The sequence below is a fragment of the Mobula birostris genome, chromosome 15 (assembly GCF_030028105.1).
Source record: "Mobula birostris isolate sMobBir1 chromosome 15, sMobBir1.hap1, whole genome shotgun sequence".
Classification (NCBI taxonomy): Eukaryota; Metazoa; Chordata; class Chondrichthyes; order Myliobatiformes; family Myliobatidae; genus Mobula; species Mobula birostris.
In genome coordinates, this window is record NC_092384.1 from 81,775,838 (window position 1) to 81,795,020 (window position 19,183).

Sequence of the window (19,183 nt, forward strand, 5' to 3'; positions counted from 1 at the left end):
GACTGTACCTGAAAGAACAAACCCGGCAGACAGGACTCGATAGGCGTACCCGGCAGACTATCCCTGACAGGACAAACCCAACAGACTGGCTCTGAAAGGACAAACCTGACAGACTATCACTAGAGGACAAACCTGGTGGACAATCCCTGAAATGACATCCCGGCAGACTGGTCCTGGAAGGACAAACCCGCAGGCAGGCCCTGATAGGACAAACTCAGCTGACTGACCCTGAAAGGACAAACCCGGCAGACAATCCCAGAAACTTGGCAGACCAGCCCTGAACGGACAAACACATTGAACAGGTGAGTTTCAGCTGTGAGATTCCAGACCGACCGTGGTTTTCCAACTCCAACCATGAGATGGTTCTGACTTCACTCTGTACCTCCAGTTCCGATTGCACATCGACCTACTCTCCAAATGCTTATAAATGGAGCTTAAGACATCAAAAGCAACATTCAATTTTGGTCCTTTAGAGTTTTATATCCTTTAGCTTCCCCTGCTTAAAAAAAATGCAAGCTTATCCAACTTAACCTGAAATAAATGTTTCCAGCATTCACAACATCCTCGTCTCTTTTCATATTTTTTGTATGTAATGCAGTGAGCATAGCTAAGGATAGTACAGTGCAACTGATTAATTAGGCCAGTGGTTAATCAGGGCAGCCACTTAATTGGACAACTCGTAAAGAACAGAAACTAATTATTTGTTTATTTGGAACACTACACTGCTTAATTGGGACAGGAAGCTGGTGCTGACAGTTTCTACTGTCAGTGACATGTACTTGTGTGGCCATTGGACACTACACAGTGCTTAGAGCAAACAGTTTTTAAATAGCATCTGTTGGGTGCGTTTGTTTTCAAAAACAACATTGATTTCTGTCACTGATAGTGGGCGAGAAATCAGCAGTAAGACAATTCCAAACTGTTTTGCTCACTGTGGGTTCAGCTTCAGGCTTGGAGATCCAGAAATGGCCGGGAACGAAATGATTTCACTACTTCAACAAGTTAGGACTTACAGAGAATTTTAAAGTCTTGACAATCATCTGGAATGTTACAATGAAAATGAAGGTTCGGAGGAGACAATCATTGAAAGCACGTACGAAGGCAGTCGTACATGCTAGGCGTCTGCACTGATTTGGTTCGTTTACGGTTAGTTACACCAAATGAATTCCTCCATTGAAGGTAGTGGTTAGTATGGAGATTGTCTGTAGTAGCCAATGATGATGTGGGAGAGTATTTTAAAAGTGAAAAAGCCATTGCACTGGGCAGTTCCATTCTGGAGGTCCAGATCCAGTGGTACTGTACAAGTAGTCATCACAACTGGGATCTTCCTTGGTTTCAGTGTACGACCATGACTCCACCGATATCTTCACCCTTTTCTCTCCATGGACCTCTTCACCCTTTGCTCTCCATGGATCTCTTCACCTTTCACTCTCCACCGATATCTTCACCCTTTTCTCTCCATGGACCTCTTCACCTTTCACTCTCCACTGATACCTTCACCCTTTTCTCTCCATGGACCTCTTCATCCTTCGCTCTCCACCGATATCTTCACCCTTTTCTCTCCATGGACCTCTTCACCCTTTTCTCTCCATGGACCTCTTCACCCTTCGCTCTCCACCGATACCTTCACCCTTTTCTCTCCATGGACCTCTTCACCTTTCACTCTCCACCGATATCTTCACCCTTTTCTCTCCATGGACCTCTTCACTCTTCACTCTCCACCGATACCTTCACCCTTTTCTCTCCATGGACCTCTTCACCTTTCACTCTCCACCGATATCTTCACCCTTTTCTCTCCGTGGACCTCTTCACCTTTCACTCTCCACCGATATCTTCACCCTTTTCTCTCCGTGGACCTCTTCACCTTTCACTCTCCACCGATATCTTCACCATTTTCTCTCCGTGGACCTCTTCACTTTTCACTCTCCACCGATATCTTCACCCTTTTCTCTCCGTGGACCTCTTCACCCTTCGCTCTCCACCGATATCTTCACCCTTTTCTCTCCATGAATATCTTCACCCTTTTCTCTCCATGGACCTCTTCACCTTTCACTCTCCACCAATATCTTCACCCTTCGCTCTCCACGGACCTCTTCACCCTTTTCTCTCCATGGACCTCTTCACCCTTCACTCTCCACGGATACCTTCACCCTTTTCTCTCCATGGACCTCTTCACCCTTCGCTCTCCACCGATATCTTCACCCTTTTCTCTCCATGGATATCTTCACCCTTTTCTCTCCATGGACCTCTTCATCTTTCACTCTCCACCGATATCTTCACCCTTCGCTCTCCACGGACCTCTTCACCCTTTTCTCTCCATGGACCTCTTCACCCTTCGCTCTCCATGGATACCTTCACCCTTTTCTCTCCATGGACCTCTTCACCTTTCACTCTCCACCGATATCTTCACCCTTCGCTCTCCACGGACCTCTTCACCCTTCGCTCTCCACGGACCTCTTCACTTTTCGCTCTCCATGGATCTCTTCCTGGCCACTGGATCTCACCGTAGATCTCTGCCGGAACTGGCGAACTGGCTTTACATGCTAGGACAGGCATGTGCCTATCTCACCAGGGTATGAGACCACCAGTACCCTCTCCTGGTTTCAGCTACTTGGGGATACAGGTGAGAGCTGAGTGTCCAGTTGGGGACTAATGGTGAGTGAGCTGCCCCAGACTGGACATAAAAAGTTCCTTTACCAAAGGGTCTACCCTTCCTAGACCTCCATACATCCTCCGCTGATAATTTTTTATGACATGTTTTTTAGAACTATTGGTCCTGGTAAAGACTAAATTAGCTAACTACTTCTGATAACACTGTCAACACCTTCCATAAGCTTGCTCATGCTTGTATACATTGATTGGGAGGATTACATTTATCCTTCAAGAATCTGTAGATATGCCGCCCAAGTTGCCTCTGCCGGTTTTTGTTGCTTGTTTATCCTCCCCAGTATCCCGGCAATCCCCTTCCTGCCAGGCAGGAGGTACAGGAGCCTGAAGATCCACACCTCAAGCTTCTTCCCCATTGCCATCAGGGTCAAAAACCCTAGCACCATCTTAGACTACACTTCCCTCTTCTTTCTCTAACTTGCACTGCTGCTGTTATATTTTTACTAAATAAGTTATGTATAATTTATGTTAATTTGTTTGTATGTTTGTCATGTACTGTATTGCTGCTGCAAAAAGCTAATTTTATGCCATTTACACCATGTGTATGAACACCCAACAATAAACTAACTTTTCACAACAAATTCCATTCAACATTCCTCTGTCCACTTGCTCAGTCGTTCTGCAGGCTACAACTTTCAACACACTATTGAGCACTCAGTCAAGTCCTGTATCATTTCCAAATATTTAATAATATTGGGTACATTTAAATGTTATTCACTAAAGTAAGTAAGCTCTGTAGAAATGCTTCCTGCCACTGGATCCCATAGGCTGTTATTTTTCTGTCATCAGGATATTGTCAAAAGCCTTGTTAAAATCCATATAGACTGCGTCAAATGTGTTATCCTCAATTTCCCCTCTTGTGAAATGCATAAAGTTCAATCCAAATGAACAAACACAACCTTCACATAGCAAATCCATGCTGATAATCCTCGACTAACCATCACTTTACTAAATGTTAATCAATATTTCTCCTCAGGATTTAGACAAGACTTTGGCCACCGTTATGGGGTTGGACAGACGTGTCTGATTACTTGGTCCATCCTTGTGAACCTTGATGAACATATAATACTCCTTCGGTCTTCCAGCACCGAAAGCAGGTAGAGAATAATGGTGAATCTCTGGCATTTCCTCACGTTCCCCCTGACACCCTGAAGTAGATTTCAAGTTGACCATCTGCACTTAGTGATTACATTTCACTAAACATAGACTTAGTTTATATTTTGTTCTATTTGTTCTTGTAATTGTGTCCTTCTTTTAAAAATTATGTATTATTTGTTTAGAATATAGAACATTACAGCTTAATACAGGCACCTCTGCAGACCTTATAACCATCAAGCTAACCCTTCCTTGCCACGTAGCCCTCCATTTTTCCATATTGCAAGGGTCTGTCTAAGAGTCTCTTAAATGTCCCTAATGTATCGGCCTCTCCCACCACCCCAGGAAGGGCATTCCACACACCCATCACCCCTGTGTAGAAAACCTACCGCTGACATCCCCTTTATAACTTCCTTCATCTGCTCCCAACGCAGCAGAATTATATTCAACCATGGTCCAGCGGTTCCCTCACCCTCACCTTACCATTATAATGGGTCTGGAACAATGAGATGGAGCTAACTGATCAGATCAGAACTCTGTGTGGTCACCATATCCCATCGTTAATGGTGGTGGACAATTAAGAAACTAAAAAGAAGTCTGAGTTCTGTGCATATCCTCTAACACTCTAAGGTCAAAGTCTAGAACACAAGAAACACGACTGAGTTATTTGCAATAATCCTTAGCGTTAAGTATTGTGATTGACCCATGTCAACCTCACTTAATATCCCTACCAACATTTAGTACGTTTAGCCTGCTTCATACAGACCTCTTCCCATTGCTACCATTGTGGAAGAGGTACAGGAGCCTGAAGACACACACTCAACGATTCAGGAACAGCATTTTCCCCTCCACCATCAGATTTCTGAATGGACAATGAACACATGAACACTATCTCAGTATTATTTTGCTCTCTTTTTGCACTATTTATTTAATTTATTTTTATATATACTTCTTATTGTAATTTGTAGTTTTTATTAAATATTACACTGTACTACTGCCACAAAACAATAATTGCACAGCATTAAACCTGATTCTGACTTCTGTTGGTTTTTACACTTTCATCCTCCCTGCCTCTGTAACCTGCTCAGAAGACGACAATATGCTGCATTTCAGTTGCTGCTGCCCAGGTGGTGTGGCCATCCCCAGAGTGGAGGGAGTTTCAGGATTTGGAGCTAGTCATGATGAAGGAACAGCAATATATTTCCACAGCATAATGATGCGTCATTTGGAAGGCAGGGTGAGAGAACAACCACCTTCACCTCTCCGACAATTCACCTCTTTTTTTTCCTCCATGTTGGACTCAGGCAATCCTGAGGTCTGCAAGCAAATGATCTGAGCAAGAATCCAAACTTGCTGTTATTATTAATCCAATTATTAGTGAGTAAATATGATTTTGGTTGCATTCTTAGCAAATCCTTCCATCAGACTGCTAATGATGGAGAATAAATGAGTATTGCAATAATTTGTCAGATTTGAATAGTCCATTCCTTTGCAGACAGGATGCACCAGGGCAGATTTGTTTTTACTTTGAATAGCATTGTACGACTTGAACAGCTTGGCTTGATGTGCAAAATGGTTCCCAAACACTTTCCCGCAGATGAAATGTTGTCAAGAGCCAGTGTCTTGATGTATCTAGTTGTCTCAACATTTTTGATGTTATATCAGAACCAGGTCTAATCTCACTGGCATGTGTCGTGAAATGTGTTGCTTTTCAGTCGCAGAATATTACAATACATAAAAATAGTACAAAACCTTTAAACTGCACTAAGTATATATATAAATTATTTAAGTAGGGAGAGAGGAAACAAAAGAGTTGATGGTTCATTGTCCATTCAGCAATTTGATGGCGGAGGGGAAGAAGCTGTTCCTGAAAAGTTGAATATGTGTTTTTGGGCTCCTGTACCTCCTCCCAATGAGACGGGGCTATATGAAGTGGATTGAACTTGCTAAAGATTGGTAGGGATATTAAGTGAGGTTGACTTGGGTCAATCACAATACTTAATGCTAAAGATTATTTCAAATACCTCAGTCATGCCTTGGATGGTGGCATGACCTGGGTAGGGGACCCTCAATGATAGATGCCACCTTTCAAGTTGGATGAAGTTCAGCAGAGTACTGTCAAGTTTACGGGTGTTTGAATGAGGGAGGGTGATCAGGAATGAGTTGGTATAATCGAGTCTATCTAAGGTGCAGAATGTTCAGAAGAGAAATTGGGTCCAATATCCAATATAGCTGTTTCAGATTCAGAATGGAATGGTGTCAGTGGATTAGAACAGAGCTAATGATGGGAACTGAAGACGATGGCTTTCAACTTTCCAGTCTTTTGCTGTATGAAATTCGTGTTTTATCCAGTGCCGGCTCTCAGACAAAAAGCCTGCTATTTAGAGATGATGAAAGCATCAGGAAATGGTGGTGAGATAGATCTATCATCAGCGTACATGTGGAAATGGATATGTGAAAATATCCTCAGTGGACCGCTGGTTGAAACCATGATAACTGCTACCTGCAGGGGCATTGATTAAATCCAATGCTTTACTTTGAAAGTGGTCACAAATCCATTGGAAATAAATGGCAATGCAACCTCTCCACACCAGAGGCTGGTATTTTATAGGAGCGTCTGAGCAGATGATCATTTCTCCAGAGATGCGAGGACTTGGAGAAATCAATGCTACCATTTTATACAATCAATAAGCAGTCCCTTATATGCCTGGGGTTTTATTTTCCGATTTTTTCTCTTTTTCTGTCACTCCCAATACCACTGGTTTCTGAATAAAAAATACAGCCATAGTGATAAAGATCAGAACAGACATTTTGTGGCCATTGTCTGTCCAAAACAGAAGAAATATAATCAGAAGGAAGTCATATGAACATGCTGTCATTCACTATGCTCATAACTGAACCCACATCTTGTCCACCTTCTCCAGATATTCTCTGAATCCCCAATTGTCTAAAAACCTATAGATCTCTGATCTGAATATATCAGAGATCTAAACATCCACGCCTTCCAAGGTATGCATTTACAGCATTCGGATTAAAGATAGTTCTCCTCAACTCTCTCCCAATAGTTCAACTCTATGCTGAACAACACATTTTGGCGCGAGACTCTCCAGTGAGAGACGTAACCTCTCAGCATTCAACAGGTTAATCATTTGATTCAAGCATCAAACTGTATGCTTCAATTAAAAAAACACTAATTTTTCTGAAGTTCAACCCTCATCACTGTCCCCGTAGTATATCAATCTCATTCTAGGAATCAATCTACGTAGGTCTCCAAGACAAGTGGAGAAGAGTAAGCTGGTGACAGACGAATGGCTGTTTAAGGCCTAAGATGGAGGGCTACAAGACCAAGCTCATGTTCCTTATTAGATTAGATTAGATTAAACTTTATTGTCATTGTGCCGAGTACAGATACAAAGCCAATGAAATGCAGTTAGCATCTGACCAGAAATGCAAAGAATAGTGTTATTTACAAAATAACTGTGAATAAAAAGCAAGTGCTACAGCACACAAATATAAAAGTACTGAGACAGTACAATATGGTGCAATACTGCTTAGTGCTGTGATGTGAGGTTCAGCAGGGTCACAGCCTCAGGGAAGAAGCTCTTCCTGTGCCTGCTGGTGCGGGAGCGGAGGCTCCTGTATCACCTACCGGATGGGGGGAGAGTAAAAAGTCCATATCATATCTCTAGACTGTCCCATCAAATACTTTCAGAGCGGGGACAGATTACATTCAGGGTAAATCTACACTAAAAGAATGATGTGTTATAGAAAGCATGGATAGAGCCGATAGCCAGTACAGCTTTTCCCAGGGTTGAAATACCTTATACTAGGGAGCATGCATTTAAGGGTAGAGGGGAAAATTTCAAGGGAGATGAATGGGGCGTTTTTTAAAACAGAGTGGTTAGTGACTGTTATGAACTGCCTTGAGTGGTGGTGCAGGTGAACATAATCGAGATGTTTAAGAGGCTCTTTGGGACATAAATAACCCGAGAATGGTGGCATGTACATCACGTGCAAACATAAGGGATTAGGTCTCATCCGTCTGGCTGTAGGGCCTCTGCCTTGCCGCTGTATAAAGGGCGAGGAGATCGATTATGGGAGAAAACCAGACAGTAAAAAAGCAGAGGTTTTCTAAACATTTGTTCCTTAGACTGAGGAATTAATCATGGAAATTAAAAAACTAGCAGAGATTCTAAAAGATTATTTTCTATCATCATTCCCAGCAGAAGATACGGAAAACATCTGAATAATGATGATAACCAGGAAGTGAGCAACTTAAAACCACCCCTGTCACTTGCTAATGTGACTGAAGTCCACGTAACCGCCCCCCCCCACCCGAGGAGATTGAGGCTTGCAAGTTTCCCTGCCCCCATTCTAACCACTTTCTGCGGGAACACCATCGGGAGCGCCCTGTCTGCCTGTCTGGCTGCATCGTCTGGTACAGAGCTGCAGGACACTGGACTCCAAAATCCTACCGAGGATAGTAAACTCCACCAAGAGGATCACTGGGGTCTCCCTCACCCCCATTTGTGACAGTTACCGGGAGCGTTGCAGATGAAGGGCCCAAAGCATTGTTGAGGATCCCTACCACCCATCCCACAATCTCACTGACCCACTACCATCAAGGAGGAGGTACAGGAACATCAGGTCTAGGACTGTCAGACTGGGTAACAGCTTCTTCCCTCAGTCTATGAGACTAACAAATACCCTGCCACCACCAGGGTCACATCATCAGGACAGAGAGCTAGTTACTATACTATTTACTGTTTAACTGTGCTGTGCTTTACATGCATTTTGAATTATATTTTATTAATTTATTTATGGTAATATTTTGCTTTATGTGCTGTGTGTGATATATGTTTTGTGGGTGCCCTGTAGTCCAGAGGAACATTGTTTCGTTTAGTTGTATATACGTACAGATGACAATAAAATTGAACTTGGACCTGATGGTTTGAATTATCGAGATTGATTGAAATGGCCTCTGATGTACTGGTTGCATTGGCTAGAATCTACTAAAATCCCTAGGTGTTAAAGGACTGGACATCTACAATATGACACTAATGTCTAAGAGAGGAAGGCAGCAGAAATCAGTGAAGGCTAGTTAGCCTACAGCGTGTCATGGAGAAAATGCTGGAATTCAATGTTGAGGCCAAAGCAGAACATTTTGAAAATCAAAACACGATCTAAAAAAGTGAACCTGGTTGTACTGAAGAAAAATCATACTTAACAATTTTGTAAAGCTCTTTAACATGCAAGAGTGGCCAGGGCACAGGTGAATATTATTGGACTGCAGCTGGAGTACTGCGTAGGGTTCTGGCCACCCCGTTACAGCAAGGATGTGGAGGCTTTGGAGAAGGTGCAGGAGAAGCTTATCAGACTGGTGCCTGGATTAGAGGGTGTACGCTGTAAGGATGGCCAAATTTAGATTGCTTTATCTGAAGCAGGGGAGATCTGATTAAAGATTATAACATTCTGAGAGGCATAGATAGGGTGAGACAGTCAGAATCGCTTCCAGGGTAGAAACAGCAAATAGTAGAGGATTTGTACTTAAGGAGAGAGGGGACAAATTTAAAGGAGACATACAAGGCAAGTTGTCTTTCACAAGAGCAGTAGGTACGTGGAACGGACTGCTGGGGCGAGGGGTGGAAGCAGACACCATAATGGTGCTTATGAGGCTGTTAGGCACGTGAATATGTGCAGTGACTGCAGGGATATGAATCAAGTACAGGCAGAAGGGAATCAGTTTAATTAAGCATTGCGTTCGGTAACATTATGGGTCAAAGGGCCTTGTCCTCTTCTGAATTTGTTGTTTTGTGGCAGCCATACGGTGGAATATATAACAACAAAAAACTAAAAATTACAAAAGAAAATATGTTTTTTTTTAATCAAATTAAGTAAGTAATGCAAAAAGGGTGATTTTGATCAGTTCTAACTAGTGACCAGCCTACCTGATTTCAAGTTATGACTGATCAAAATCAGATTCAGTCTTGAGCAAGGAGTCTCAGCCCAAATGTCATCAGTTTCTTCCCCTTCATGTATGTTGCTGACTCGGTGAGTTCCTCCAGCATTTTGGGTGGGTTTTGCTCAGAATCCACTGGCAAATGTCTGTGTTTTAACTATAAACCCCTCTGCCGATGATGACTGCCTGTGCCTCGATTTCAGATTCAAACCCTTACCTGGAGTCTGTGTATTTGGTTAAGGTGGCTAGGCTGCTGGTATACATGTGCCCACCAACATCAATGTGAACAGGAGCGTTGGACTTGGTGAGCTGAGCTGGCAGTGGAATGCCCTGAGATGCCACAGGTGACACAGGGGAGCGGGTCAGAGACAGCCGAGACATTGTTCTTCCCTCCTGAAAACACAACACAGACAGAATCAAAGTAACGATGATGCAGATTTACAGATCCACAGCTTTACAGCGTCAGCAATCAGTGATCAGGGTTCAATTCCCAGCACTGTCTGTAAGGAACACACACAAAATGCTAGTGGAATGCAGCAGGCCAGGCAGCACCTATAGGAAGAGGTACAGTCAACGTTTCGGGCCGAAACCCTTCGTCAGGACTAACTGTAAGAAGATATAGTAAGAGATTTGAAAGTGGGAGGAGGAGGGGAGATCCGAAATGAAAGAAGACAGGAGGAGGAGGGATGAAGCTAAGAGCTGGAAAGTGCTACAATATTGCTAACTGCCAACGGGACATCAACTGTCTCGACTTCACGACACCTTGTTCCAATATTGCCAATCAACTTTCCAGCTCTTAGCTTCATCCCTCCCCCTCCTGTCTTCTCCTATCATTTTGGATCTCCCCCTCCCCCTCCCACTTCCAAATCTCTTACTAGCTCTTCTTTCAGTTCAGTCAGTCCTGACGAAGGGTCTCGGCCCGAAACGTCGACTGTACCTCTTCCTATAGATGCTGCCTGGCCTGTTGCGTTCCACCAGCATTTTGTGTGTGTTGCCTGAATTTCCAGCATCTGCAGATTTCCTCGTGTTTGTAAGGAGTTTGTATCTTCTCCCTATAACCATGTGGTGCTTCTAAAGGATCAGGGTTAGAAAACTGTGGGCATGCTATGGTGGGGCTGGAGCTTGGTGACACTTGTGGGCTGCCCTCACCACATCATTGGACTGTGCTGGTTGTTGACATAAATGAAGCACTTCACTAAACTTTCAAATCCCTTACTCACTCTTCCTTCAGTTAGTCCTGACGAAGGGTCTCGGCCTGAAACGTCGACTGCACCTCTTCCTACAGATGCTGCCTGGCCTGCTGTGTTCACCAGCAACTTTGATGTGTGTTGCTTGAATTTCCAGCATTTGCAGAGTTCCTGTTGTTTGCACTTCACTAAACTGTATGTTTCAATCTTTCAATATACATGTAATAAATAAAGCCAATCCAATCTAAATCTTTTAGTGTTGGACTAAGAAGATGCTGGAGGAGCTCAGCAGGTCAAGCAGCAAAATGCTGAGTTGCTCCCGTATTTTTTGTGCGTTACCCAAGTTCCAGTGCCTGCAGAACCTCTTGTGTTTGTTTCAGACTGCTTGCTAGGCAGAAAACTCTCACTGGGGAGACAAAAGAAAACGTGTCTCAAAGTACTGAGATGAGAAATCCCAGCAAGTTGTGAAGGCAGTCCGTAAGCGCGTGTAGCAATGGCCCAGCATAAAATGGAAGTCTATAGACCCCACTGAAAGACACATCTTCATTACCGCTGATTCACTGTGCTCACATGTCACAATTCCCTCAGCAGCTCAGAGGGTGGGTGGGCAGATAGCCAGAGATGTGTATCCCAGAATGGTTTCACTACAGGCTGCTCTCTCTCCCGCTCCCTGAGCTTTCAGAATGTGTGCTGTTTTGAAGTCAATCATCACACTGATCTGAGGCCAATCCTCACAGTCAGAGGGTATCTCCATGACAGTGAGCAAAACCAGGCAGAAAAATCAGACAGCCACAAAATGCAATAGCTTCTCCTGCATTTTCTTCTGATTTCATTATTCATAAAAATATGGCAAATTAGGAAAAACAGTGATTGACAGTGACCTATCTGATTAGATTTTGGAGATTCTGTCTGTTTGCTGCTGCTGGAAATAAAATCACTGATGTGTGTTGAAAAACCAGCGGCCCATCAGGGAAGGCCATTTTCACAAAACTATCCGGTTCGTTCACTGGTGTGAAGATCAGCGTTAGAGTATGGGAGGAGTTATGAAATGAGCTAAAAGTAAATGGCAATGGGTCTTGGCAAGGATCGTGGAAATGGTTCAGTGTCTGAGGGTCCTGTTTCTACACACTCTGTCCCTGGAAGGCTCATATAATGGCACCAAGATTCAAGATAGCTTAATGTCATTTCCACTACACAAGTGTAAAGGAGAGTGGAAAAAAAAGTGACACTTGGCACAGGAGTGTCTGTACATCGTGACTTTGACAGGAAATGATAAAGTAGTGGTGGTTGCGGGTGTGGGGGTGGGTTAGTGGGTGGAGGTGTTGACCAGCCTTACTGCTTGGGGGAAGTAACTATTTTTGAGTCTGGTGGTACTGGTGTGGATGCTACATAGCCTCCTCCGCGATGGGAGAGGGACAAATGGTCCATGAGCAGGGTGTGTGGGATCCTTCATGATGTTACTGGCAATTTTCTGGCACCTTGCTGCATATACGTCCCTGATGGTGGGTAGGCTGGCATCAGTAACTGTCTCCCTATTCTTGCCCCAATCACAAGCAGGAAATTTACAGTCCATTTACAACTATTTCACATCTTCCACACGGGCAGAATTCCAGAATATTCTCTGTCATACTAAAAGGTTCTGAACGCTGTGGAAATCACTACCAAATAAGTCAAAATTAAAAGAAAACATGCCTCAGACAGCATCTCGCATCTCACACCTCACAACCAACACCAGAGACGTCAGTCAAGGCCTGAAACCTGGACCTCCCGGCTGAGAGGTCACATTCCAACCTTCACAATCAAGCTGTAGTTGTCACACCAGGATTATGACATGTTCAGATTCACATGTACAGTACATGGAAACATACAGTGAAATGTCTGGTCCATTCACCCATTGAGTCTGCTCTGCCATCCATCATGGCAGATTTATTATTCCACTCAACCCCATTTTCCTGCCTTCTCTCCGTAACTTTTGACATCCTGACCAAACAAAAATCTGTCAACCTCTGCTTTAAATATGCTCAATGACTTAGCCTCCACAGCCGTCTGTCACAATGAATTCCACAGATTCACCTCCCTCTGGCTAAAGAAATTCCTCTTTGTCTGTTCTAAATGGACCTTGCTTTATTCTGAGCCTGTGTCCCCTGGTCTTAGACTCCCTAATATATGAAACACCCTCTCCACATCCACTCAATATCAGACATTCAATATCCAATAGGTTTCAATGAGATTTCTTATTCTTCTGAACTGCAGCAAGTACAGGCCCAGAGCCATCAAATGCTCCCCATTTGTTAACCCTTTCATTCCCAGAATCCTCAGGAGCTTCTGCAATGCTGGCACTCCTGAGTTCAGCATGTAAGTGCCATTATAAAGAAAGAAAAACAGCACCTCTACTTTCCCAAAATTTAATGAAGATTCAGAGTGTCATCTAACCTTTTTTGGATGTGCATTGGTGAAAATATTTACTGGCAATAGAGCTTTAACCAATGGCCAACCCAGACATCAGAGGTTGGGAAAAAGGCAGGCGTGGTTTGTGGCAGTGTAATAGAGCTTTGATCAACGGTTGGGATTGATAAGTGAGAGCACATTAAAGAAAGGCATGGCAAGCACAGCGGCCATCATCTGAGTGGAAAGAGGCAGAGTGGTGATCTTAAGGCTTTAGCTCTGCGAGGCTTCAGAGAACAGAGGTTCACTCTAAGAAAACAAAACAAAGAAAAACTCGTTCTTTCCTTCTCCTCTTTATATCTGCTCAATTAGGATAGTGGAGACGATAAGTAGGTAGAGCAATGCTCCTCTTACAGGATGTTGGAAGGTAGGGAGACCTCCAGTGTCCCTGACAACTACAACTATGAGAAGTGCATCCAGATGTAGCTTCTAACAATCCGCTTTGAAAAGCTGAAGGTGGAACTGGATGAGCTGGATGGAACTGGACGTCTGTTCCCGGGACGTCCATGCTTATTTCAGCAGGACAATGCCAGACCACATTCTGCACGGGCTACAACAGTGTGGCTTTGTATTCACAGAGTTCGTGTGCTTGACTGGCCTGCTGACAGTCCAGATCTATCTCCTATTGAAAATGTCTGGCGCATCATGAAGAGGAGGATCAGACAACGGAGACCACGGACTGTTGAGCAGCTGAAGTCTTATATCAAGCAAGAATGGACAAAATTTTCAATTGCAAATCTACTACAATTAGTATCCTCAGTTCCAAAACGATTAAAAAGTGTTATTAAAAGGAAAGGTGATGTAACACAATGGTAAACATGTCTCTGTCCCAACTTTTGTTGAGTGTGTTGCAGCCATCAAATTCTAAATTTCTGTATGTTTACAAAATACAATTAAGTTGGTTAGTAAAACTATTGAAAATCTTTTCTTTGTATTTTTGTCAGTTAAATAAAGGTTCAAGTGAATTAACATATCACAGATTTTTGTTTTTATTGCATTTTGGAAAATATCCCAACTTGTCTTGAAATGGGGTTTGTATTTGAGCTATGCCTAGCCACACAGTCGTGTATATAGAGAGTAGAGCAGTGGGCGAAGCACACACCCCTGAGGTGCACCAGTGTTCATCGTCAGTGAGGAGGATATGTTATCACCAATCCACACAGACTGTGGTCTTCCGGTTAGGAAGCTGAGGATCCAATTGCAGAGGGAGGTACAGAGGCCCAGGTTCTGCAACTTCTCAGTCAGGATTGTGGGATTGATGGTATTAAATGCTGAGCTATAGTCGATGAACAGCATCCTGACATGGGTGTTTGTGTTGTCCAGGTCTAAAGCCGTGGAGAGAACCATTGAGATTGCGTCTGCTGTTGACCTATTGTGGCAACAGGAAAATTGCAAGGGGCCGGGTCATTGTTGAGGCAAAAGTTCAGTCTAGTCTTGACCAACCTCTCAAAGAATTTCATCACTGTAAATGCGAGTGCTACTGGGCGATAGTCGTTAAGGCAGTTCACATTATTCTTCTTAGGCACTGGTATAATTATTGCCTTTTTGAAGCAAGTGGGAACTTTCGCCCATTGCGGTGAGAGGTTGAAAATGTCCTTGAATACTCCTGCTATTTGGTTGGCACAGGTTTTCAGAGTCTTACCAAGATTCCATCAGGACCTTCTGCCTTGCGAGAGTTCACTCTCTTTAAAGACAGCCTAACATTGGCCACTGAGACGGAGATCACAGGGTCATCAGGTACAGCAGAGATCTTCACAGCTGTAGTTGTGTTCTCCTTTTCAAAGCGGGCATAGAAGGTGCTGAGTTCACCTGGTAGTGAAGCATCACTGCCATTCATGCTATTGGGTTTCACTTTGTAGGAAGTAATATCTTGCAGACCCTGCCAGAGTTGCCGTGCATCTGATGTCACCTCCAGATTAATACATGGATAAGGAGTTCGTGTAGGAGGGCAAGCATAAGATTTTAGGATTATTTGCCTCTCTTCCAAGGAAGGTGGAACACGTACAGAAGGGACAATTGCACCTGAACTGGAGGGGGACTATTATCCTAGCAGGAAGGTTTGTTAATGTTTGTTAATGATGGGTTTTAAATTAGATTTGCATGGGGATGGGAACCAGAGTGCCAGAACAGTTAGTGGAGAGGTTGTGGATGCAGATGCTGGTAAGACCTCAGACAAAGTTAGGAATTAAAAGGTTGAGCATGGTGTGACAAAATCAAAAATGGTGAATACAAGACTGAAGGTGTTGTATCTGAATGCGTGCAGTTTGCAGAATAAGGCAGGTGAACTTGAAGCACAGTTGCAAATTGGCAAATATGATGTTGTAGGCATCACTGAATCATGGTTGAAAGATTATAGGTAGGAGCTTAATATCCATGGATACACATTGAATTGAAAGGATAGGCTGGAAGGCAGAGAGGGTGGTGTGGCTCTCTTGGTAAAAAGTGAAATCAAATCATTAGAAAGAGATGACATAGGGTTGGAAGGTGTTGAATCATTGTAGATAGAGCTAAGGATCTGCAGGGGTAAGAGGACCCTAATGGCAGCTGTATACAGACCTCCCCAAACAGTAGTAGGGATGTAACCTACAAATTACAGAGGGAGGTAGAAAATGTGTGCCAAAAAGGCAATGTTGCAATTGCAATGGGGGGCTTCAATATGCAGCTAGATTGGGAAAATCAGGTTGATGTTGGATTATAGGAGGGGGAACTTCTAGAGTGCCTACAAGATGGCTTTTTAGAGCAGCTCATGGTTGAGCCCACTGGAGGATCAGCTTTTCTGGATTGGGTGTTGTGCAGTGAACCAGAATTGATTAGAGAGCCAAAGGTAAAAAAATCTTTAGGGGAAGGTGATAAAAATATGATTGAATTCATCCTAAAATTTGAGGAGTAGAAGCTAAAGTCAGATTATCACTATTACAGTGGAATAAGGGGAATTACAGAGGCATGAGAGAGGAGATGGCAGAATTGATTGGGAAAGAACACTGGCAGGGATGATGGCAGAGCAGCAATGGCTGAAATTTCTGGAAGCAAGTCAGAAGGCATGGGATATATACATCTAAATAGGAAGAAGCATTCTAACGGAAAGATGACACGACCATGGCTACAAGAGAAGTCAAAGCCAAGGAAAGGGCATGTAATAGAGCAATGATTAGTGGGAAGTTAAGAGGATTGAGAAGCTTTTAAAAACCAACAGAATGCAGCTAAAAAGTCATTAGAAGGTAAGGTGGAATACAAAATTAATCTAGCCAATAATATTAAAGAGGACACCAAAAGTTTCTTCAGATACATTAAGTGTAAAAAAGAGTTAAGAGTGTATATCAAACCACTGGAAAATGATGCTGGAGAAGTAGTAATGGGGGTCAATGAAATACTGGATAAACTGAGCAAGTATTTTGCATCAATCTTCACTGTAGAAGACACTGACAGCATGGTTGAAGTTCCAGGTGTCAGGGGTCATGAAGTGTGTGAAGTTACCATTACTAGAGAGATTGTTCTTGGGAAACTGAAAGGTCTGAAAAGCAAGTCACCTGGGCCAGATGGTGTACACCTCAGAGTTCTGAAAGAGTTGGCTGAAGAGACTGTTGGAGGCATTACTAAGGATTTTTCAAGAATCACCAGATTCTGGAATGGTTCCAGAAGACTGGAAAATTGCAAACATCACTCCACTCTTCAAGAAGGTAGAGAGGCAGAAGAAATTAAACTATAGGCCAATTATTCTGACCTCAATCTTTGGGAAGATGTTGGAAGTGATTAAGGATGAGGTCTCAGGGTACCTGGAGGTACATGATAAAATAGGCCATAGTCACCATAGTTTCCTTAGGGGAAAATCTTGCCTGATGAATCTATGGAATGCTTTGAAGAAGTAACAAGCAGGATAGACAAAGGAGGATCGATTGATGTTGTGCACCTGGACTTTCAGAAGGCCTTTAACAATGTGCCACACATGAGGCTGCTTAACAAGCTACAACCCCATTATAATACAGCAAAGAGTCTAGCACGGGTTCCAGTGGCTGATTGTCAGGAGGCAAAGAGCAGGAATAACTGGAACCTTTTCAAACTGCTGCCGCTGACTAGTGGTGTTCCATAGGGGGTCTGTGTTGGAACTGATACTTTTTACGTTATATGTCAATGATTTGGATGATGGAATTGATGGCTTTCTTGCAAAATTTGCATATGATACAAAGATAGTGGAGGGGCAAGAAGTTTTGAGCAAGTAGAGAGACTACAGAAGGACTTAGACAGATTTAGGGGATTAGGCAAAGAAATGGCAGATGGAATACAGTGTTGGGAAGTATATGGTCATGCACTTTGGTAGGAGAAATGAAAGGGTTGACTATTTTGTAAATGGAGAGAAAATACAGAAAACTGAGGTGCAAAGGGACTTGGGAGCCCTTGTGCAGGATTCTGTAAGGGTTAATTTGCAGGCTGAGTCTGTGGTGAGGAAGGCAAATGCAATGTTCGCATTCATTTCAGGAGGACTAGAATATAAAAGCAAGAATGTAATGTGAGACTTTATAAAGCACCGTGTGAGGCTTCAGTTAGAGTATTGTGAGTAGTTTTGGGCCCCTATCTAAGGCTACGTCCACACTAGACTGGATAATTTTGAAAACGCCGGTTTCACATAAAAACGATAGGCGTTCACACCAGGCATTTTTGAAAATCCCTCCGTCCACATTAGAATGGATATTTGGGCGAATCTCCTCCTACTGGGCATACGCAGGACACACAGAAAACAAGCAAAGAGGAAACAGTATACTTTGTGCGCGTTTGTCCAGTTACAGACTAGAAAAACTTAAAAGGAAATTGCCAAATGAAAGACTTGGTGCGCGTTTGTCCAGAAACATTTCCTACAGCCATAGTCTCTTCACCGATGAAAGGGACAACAGCTACAACTAAATGCAATAAGGCTTGTTACTGGGCAAAAGTGAAGTTTGCTGTTACCTCATTTGTTTGCCTTTACTTTTGCCATGTCTTTGTGTATTATTTTGCTGTATTTAACATATGCAATAAAATGAGTTACTGGGCAAAAGTGTCAACGCATCTATTGAACGCTTGCACAAGCAATATATTAATACAGCACCTCGTTAAATGTATAAAACACGTCTGCATCAGTGCTATCCTGTATTTCCATACAATGCTACATCAGGCTGTTACACATCTATTGTCAGATATTGTTGTGGCGTTGGAGGTTGCGTTCACGAAAACAATGAAATGCTGCGCTGCCGCCACCATTTGTTCCGGCACGTCATGACAGCGGTTTTAAAAATAGCCAGTTACCCCGTACAGACGACAACGGCCAACCGGCGTTTTCAGATTTACACACTCTGGAGAGTGTTTTAGAAAAGCTCCGTTTTCAGGGGAGGAAAACGCCGTTTCAATGTGGACAGAGGGTCAAAACGAAGAGAAAAAGCTTCGATTATGGATTTATCTGGTCTAATGTGGACGTAGCCTAAGAAAGGATGTGCTGAAATTGGAGAGGGTTCAAAGGAGGTTCATGAACATGATTCCAGGATTGAATGGCTAGTCATATGAAGAGCACTTGATGGCTCTGGGCCTGTGCATTCACTGGAATTCAGAAGAATGAGAGGTGACCTCTTTGATATCTATCAAATGGTGAAAGGCCTTGATAGAGTGGATGTGGAAAGGATGTTCCCTATGATGTAAGAGTCTAAGATCAGAGGACACAGCCTCAGAATACAGGGGCATATTTTTAGAACGGACATGAAGAAGGAATTTCTTTAGCCTAAGAGTGGTAAATTTATGGAATTCTTTGCCACATGCAGCTATGGAGGGCAAGTCTTTACGTATACTTAAGGTAGAAGTTGATAGA

At 43.2% G+C, this 19,183-nt stretch overlaps 1 protein-coding gene across 2 annotated transcripts in view; it reads right to left on the reverse strand.

Annotated features, from left to right (window-relative positions):
- LOC140210339 (BTB/POZ domain-containing protein kctd15) overlaps positions 1-19,183 on the reverse strand; it is an 87,632-nt gene that overhangs the window by 29,581 nt on the left and 38,868 nt on the right. For both annotated transcript variants that reach the window (XM_072279212.1, XM_072279213.1), the window contains one exon: positions 9,939-10,114. In XM_072279212.1, the coding sequence (XP_072135313.1) occupies positions 9,939-10,114 (176 nt within the window). The remainder of the gene's footprint in view (positions 1-9,938; positions 10,115-19,183) is intronic.